Here is a 6224-nt window from a genome sequence, read left to right on the forward strand (position 1 = left end):
TGGTGTGATCTCAGCTCTCTGCTATCTCCGCCTCCCAAGTTCAAGCAATTCTCCTGCCTCAGCCTCCGAAGTAGCTGGGATTACATGTGTGCACCACACCCAGCTAATTTTCGTATTTTCAGTAGAGACGGGGTTTCACCACGTTGGTCAGGCTGGTCTCGAATTCCTGACCCCAGGAATCCACCCACCTTGGCCTCCCAAAGTGCTGGTATTACAAGAGTGAGCCGCCACGCCCGGCCTATAATTAATATCTTAATAGCGCACAGCCTAAATGAAGTGGCACACTGAGTTCTGGCATCCTCTAACTCACCTGCAATCTGGAAATAATATCCTCATTTCCTGTGTGGCCGCCAAAGACCCAATCAGAATTCTCTGAGCGGCCGTAACTCCTTGAGCTGAAATGAAAATACAATAAAACCCTCCTCAGTATCGCCCGATAGTGAAGTTCCCAGTTCTCCCCCTGCCTCCAGAGTTGGGTGATGCCTGTGCTGCTCTGACAGTGTGGCCCTCACATTAGTCAATAAACGGCAAAACTGCGACCAAATACTAGCAACCCCAATCCAGGAAACAAACGTTATATACCATGGCCAAGAGGGTTTATCTCAAGAATGCAAGGTTAGCTTAACATCTCAAAACTAACATAATGCAGTTATCAATAAAATACAAAGCAAAAGCATAAGATTATCGAAATGGATGCAGAAAAAGCACTTGACAAAATTGAACATTCTTTTGTGATGAAAACAATCAATCAACTAGGAACAAAAGGGAATCTTCTCAATCTGGTACCTGGCATTTATGAAAAACCCACAGCTAACATCAAATTTAATGAGAAAAAACTGAAAGCTTTACTCCTAAGATCACGGGCATATACTGCCTGGGGCAGGGCATGGTGGCTCATGCCTGTAATCCCAGCACTTTGGGAGGCCAAGGCAGGCAAGTCACCTGAGGTCAGAAGTTCAAGACCAGCCTGGCCAACATGGTGAAACCCCCTCTCTACTAAAAATACAAAAATTAGGCCAGGCACAGTGGCCCATACCTATAATCGCAGCACATTGGGAGGCCAAGGCAGGAGAATCGTTTGAACCCGGGAGGCGAAGGTTGTTGCAATGAGCTAAGATCACACCATTGCACTCCAGCCTGGATGACAATGTGAGGCCCCGTATCCAAAAAAAAAAAAAAAAAAAACTCAGAATCATTATACATCAGGGAATCAGGAAAATGCAAATCAAAACCACAATGAAACAGCATTTACCCACTAGGATGGCTGTTATCACAAAGTCAGGCCTGGCACAGAGTCTCACACCTGTAATCCCACCACTGTGGGGGGACGAGGCAGGCGGGTCACTTGAGATCATGAGTTCAAGACCAGTCTGGCCAACACAGTGAAACCCCATCTCTACTAAAAATGCAAAATTAGGCCGGGTGCAGTGGCTCACGCCTATAATCCCAGCACTTTGGAAGGCCAAAGCGGGCAGACCACAAGGTCAGGAGTCCAAGACCATCCTGGCTAAAACAGTGAAAGCCCATCTGTACTGAAAACACAAAAAATTAGCTGGGCATGGTAGTGGGCGCCTGTAATCCCAGCTACTCGGGAGGCTGAGGCAGAATTGCTTGAACCTGACTGAGAGGTGGAGGTTGCAGTGAGCTGAGATGGCGCCACTGCACTCCCGCCTGGGAGACAGTGAGACTCTTGTCTCAAATAAATAAATAAAGAAACAAACAAAAATTAGCTGGGCGTGATGGTGTCTGTAGTCCCAGCTACTTGAGGGGCTAAAGCAGGAAGATCACTTGAGCCTAGAAGGTTGAGGCTACAGTGGGTTGAGACCTCACCACTGCACCCCAGCCTGGGTGACCAATAAAACTCTGCCTCTAAATAAATAAATAAGACTGTCTCAAAAAAAAATGTGAACGGATAAACAAAATGTGGCTGATCCTTCTGTTCCACAGTAACCAGGTCTGTGCAAACCTACCCATAAAGGCTAAGGAAGCCAAGCCGGGAGGCTGAAGAATGAGGCTGAAAAATCCAGTTTCTCAGACAAAAACATTTGAAGACTTACAGACAGAAGCCGTGTCTCCAGCAGCCTAGATGCTTAGGGGATGCTGCATCCCTCCACTGTTACCCCCAGGCAGGTCTTCTATACCACCGGGAAGGTCACTCAGCCTAGAGAGGAGATTCTGCACCACCCTTGCACGTCACCGCAGGCGGGGCTTCTATACCACAGGGAAGGACTACGTAGGACTCCGGAAGTCAGCCCCTCAGGTGAAGGCACAAATGCTCTGTGAATCTAACCGCTGGATTTAGGGTGGAAGATTTGTTTTTTTGTTCTGACATGGGGTCTCACTGTCACCCATGATGGAGTGTTATCACAACTCACTGCAACCTGTGTCTCCCAAGCTCAAGCAGTCCTCCCACTTCAGCCTCCCAAACAGCTGGGACCACAAGCACGCACCACCATGCCTGGCTAATATTGTTTTTGTCAAGACAGGGCTTTACCAGGCTGGTCTGGAACTGCTGAGCTCGGATGACCCGCCTACCTTGGCCTCCCAGTGCTGAGATCACGGGCGTGAGCTACTGTGCCCGGCCTCAAGGCTGTTTTGACCTAAGAGTGGGATTTAAGTTAACAGCAGATATATGGGAAGCCTCAGGCGGCATTCTTGGAGTGGGTTTAACAAGAAGTCAACGTGGTGCACTAGCACCCACGATGGAGGGGCGCTGGCCTCCACACCTGCAGTGTGCATCCATCAGCCATGAGGAAGGGCGAACTGATAAGGGCTATGACACAGACGAGCCTCAAAAACATTCTCCTTCCTCCTCAGCAAAAGAAACCAGACACTAAGGGCCACATACTACATGATTCTGTTAACAGTAAATATCCCAAACAGGCAAATCCATGAACCACAGATGGATTCCTGGTTGCCCCAGGCAGGAGACATGGCAGGAAGGCACACACACACTTGCTGTCCCTGCAGGGCTGCATGCAGGAGCCCACTGGGACAAAGGTGGGACGGTCCCAGGTGATGGCACTCCGCCCATCTTTCTGGCCCACATACAATGCCTCAGAAACTGCCGTGTCCTAAGCGTTCCGCTCAGATGGTGAGATGCTGTGATGCCCAATACCTGCCAGACCATTAGTGCCATGCTTCACACTTACTGGTCTTCAATACCAGGTGACGGAAGAAAGAGACAAAGTTGTTGCTCTTTCTTTTTGGAGACAGAGTCTCGCTCTGTTGCCCAGGCTGGAGTGCAGTGGCACAATCTCAGCTCACGGCAACCTTCGTCTCCTGGGTTCAAGTACTTCTCCTGCTTCAGCATCCCAAGTAGCTAGGATTACAGGCACCCACCACCATGCCCGGTTAATTTTTCTATTTTCAGTAGACGGGGTTTCACCGTGTTGGCCAGGCTGGTCTCAAACTCCTGACCTCAGGTGATCCACCCAGTTCGGCCTCCCAAAGTGCTGGATTACAGGTGTGAGCCACCACGCCCAGCCCAAAGTCGTTGCTCTTGACAAGTGTATACACATAAAGAAACTACCGATTTGGAAAGCTTGCTTTTATTTTGTACAGACTTAGACTTGCTATGTGATATGCTCAAGTGTACTCTGCATAATAAAACTGGACTGAGATAAAAAGGCAGTCCTAGAACTACCACGATTAAAAGTAAGGCCTCATTGGTGTGTGTGATGGTTAATACTGAGTGTCAACTTGATTGGACTGAAGGATGCAAAGTAGTGATCCTTGGTTTGTCTGTGAGGGTGCTGCCGATGGGGATTAACATTTGAGTCAGTGGGCTGGCAAAGGCAGACCCACCCTTAATCTGGGTGGGCACCCAGATGCAATCAGCTGCCAGCACAGCCAGAAACTCCCCTTTGTAGATATCCTATGAGTTCTGTCCCTCTAGAGAACCCGGACTAATTCAGTGCACACTGCTAACCTTTGGTGGAAATCCATCAGCGCGTTGACAAGAATGGTACATGCGGCCTCCAGGTCTCCATCACAGCCCCCTGAGGCAGAGGGCTCAGGGAGAAAGTGCTCATGGATCGCCCACTGGTGGAAGTCCTGTCTGGAACAGCAAACACTGACATCACTTCTGAGAAATGCTTCGTGGCCAGAGGTTACCCATACCCAGGAAGCAGGCCCACAGTAAGGAACATACAGCCCAAGTGACAGCTGAATGAAGTCTGGTTGGTGGCTCAGGACCTCGGAGTCCTCAGTGAGATTCGACCTCACTGTCTGCAGGTTGAGGGGCTGCGGGCTGTGGGAAAGGCCTGGTCTCAGGAGTGACCTCTGTGACCCCGCTCTTCCACTGATCAAAGCCCACTCAGGGTATCATCCCACTGGTTAACTGCTGACCACATGGCTGATGAGCCTGGTGAACAGAATGGCCAACCACACAAAAGTAGGCTGGCAAGTCGCCTGAGGACACACCTGAGCTCCTCACAGCCCACCAGCAGCGGACGGTGAAGCAACCTGCGTCCTGACCGTAGGCTCTGTGCATACGGACGGGAAAGGACTCAAGTCACACTCACTCAAAATTGCAGTGGCTACATCTGTAATCCCAGCACTGTCAGAGGCCAAGGTGGGAAGATCACTTGAGCCCAAGAGTTTGAGATTAGCCTGAGCAACACAGGGAGACCCCATCCCTACAAAAAATAAAAAATTAGCCGGGCATAGCGGTGCCCGCCTGTGGTCCCTGCTACTCAGGAAGCTGAGGCAGGAGGATCACTTGAGCTCTGGGGAGGGAGGCTGCAGTGAGTCGTGACTGCACCACTGCACTCCAGCCCGGGCAACAGAGGGAGACCCTGTCTCAAACAAACAAACAAACAAACGTGCAATGCACAGAACCATCAATACCGTAATCCACTCATACAGAAAGAGCCCACCCAGGAAAATGTGAGTGCTAGGGTGTGTGCTTTATCCACTGTCTGAAACTTGCCCACAACAGGCTCTCTAGGTATCACTTAAGTAATTAAGAAAGACAATCCCAGGGATACACCTCCCAAAGTGCTGGGATTATAGGCGTGAGCCACCACGCCCAATTGGGGTAGCTCTTTTGAACCTTTACCTTTCTGTGTCTGAAAGGGCATCAACTTCAGGTCGTATTTCCAGTTCCAGGTGTAGCCAGTCTCGGTAAGTTAACTAAGAGAAAGGGAGCAGTTCAGTACAATGAGGAGGACGGGACACACAATGCACACGCTAGGCTTATCAAACAGTTTGTTACTTCATCTCACAGGCCGCCATCCGTGTCCCTGTGTTACAATGAAATTGCAGCTGAAAGAGTCCCACAGGAAAGAAACCTAAGTTCTGTCGGGAATTATTTCTATTCTTACAGCATTGCACTGGCACAAAGATGTTAGCACTGTAATCCTTTTTTTCCAAGTATAAAAGGACCATTTTAGTATGGGCAACATAGTAAGACCCCATCTCTACAAAACATTTAAAAATTACCTGGGCACGGTGGCTCATGCTTGTAATCCCCCACTCTGGGAGGCTGAGGCCAGCAAACTGCTTGAGCATATGAGTTTGACATGAGCCTAGGCAACAAGACCTCATCCCTACAGAAGATTTAAAGATCAGCCAGGCATGGTGGCTTGTCCATGTGGTCCCAGCCACTTGGGAGGTTGAGGCAAGAGGACTGCTTGAGCCCAGAAGATCGAGGCTGCAGTGAGTGACACTGTGAGACTATCTACAACAACAACAAACCCCCAAGAAAGAATCTAACAAACAAGAAACCGTTCTGCAGCTATTCATGGCAACGTATCTTATTTATTTTTGGAAACGGTCTGCAGCCCAGGCTGGAATGTGTGCAATGGTGCAGTCATAGCTCACTGCAGGCTCTACCTTGTGGCCTCTAGCAACCCTCCTGCCTCAGCCTCTCAAATGGCTGGGACTGCAGGCGCACATACCACACTCAGATAATTAAAAAAAAAAATTTTTAGTCAAGGCCGGGTGAGGTGGCTCAGCCCTATAATCCCAGCACATTGGGAGGCTGAGGCGGGTGGATCACGAGGGCAAGAGTTAGAGACCAGCCTTACCAACATGGTGAAATCCATCTCTGCTAAAAATACAAAACTTAGTTGGGTGTGGTGGTACATGCCTGTAATCCCAGCTACTCAGGAGGCTGAGGCAAGAGAATCGCTTGAACCTGGGAAGTAGAGGTTGCGGTGAGCCGAGATCGGGCCACTGCCCTTCAGCCTGGGTGACAAGCCAAGGCTGTCTCAAAAAAA

The 6224-nt window shown here is 49.6% G+C and overlaps 1 protein-coding gene across 1 annotated transcript in view; it reads right to left on the reverse strand.

The window, feature by feature from the left end:
* FANCA (FA complementation group A) overlaps positions 1 to 6224 on the reverse strand; it is an 84977-nt gene that overhangs the window by 15851 nt on the left and 62902 nt on the right. The window contains exons 28-30 of the mRNA XM_037733275.1: positions 5063 to 5136; positions 3932 to 4060; positions 311 to 395 (exon numbers count right to left, since the gene is read on the reverse strand). Of these exons, the coding sequence (XP_037589203.1) occupies positions 311 to 395; positions 3932 to 4060; positions 5063 to 5136 (288 nt within the window). The remainder of the gene's footprint in view (positions 1 to 310; positions 396 to 3931; positions 4061 to 5062; positions 5137 to 6224) is intronic.

This window comes from Cebus imitator, unplaced genomic scaffold (genome assembly GCF_001604975.1).
Source record: "Cebus imitator isolate Cc_AM_T3 unplaced genomic scaffold, Cebus_imitator-1.0 Scaffold509, whole genome shotgun sequence".
In the NCBI taxonomy this organism is placed as follows: domain Eukaryota; kingdom Metazoa; phylum Chordata; class Mammalia; order Primates; family Cebidae; genus Cebus; species Cebus imitator.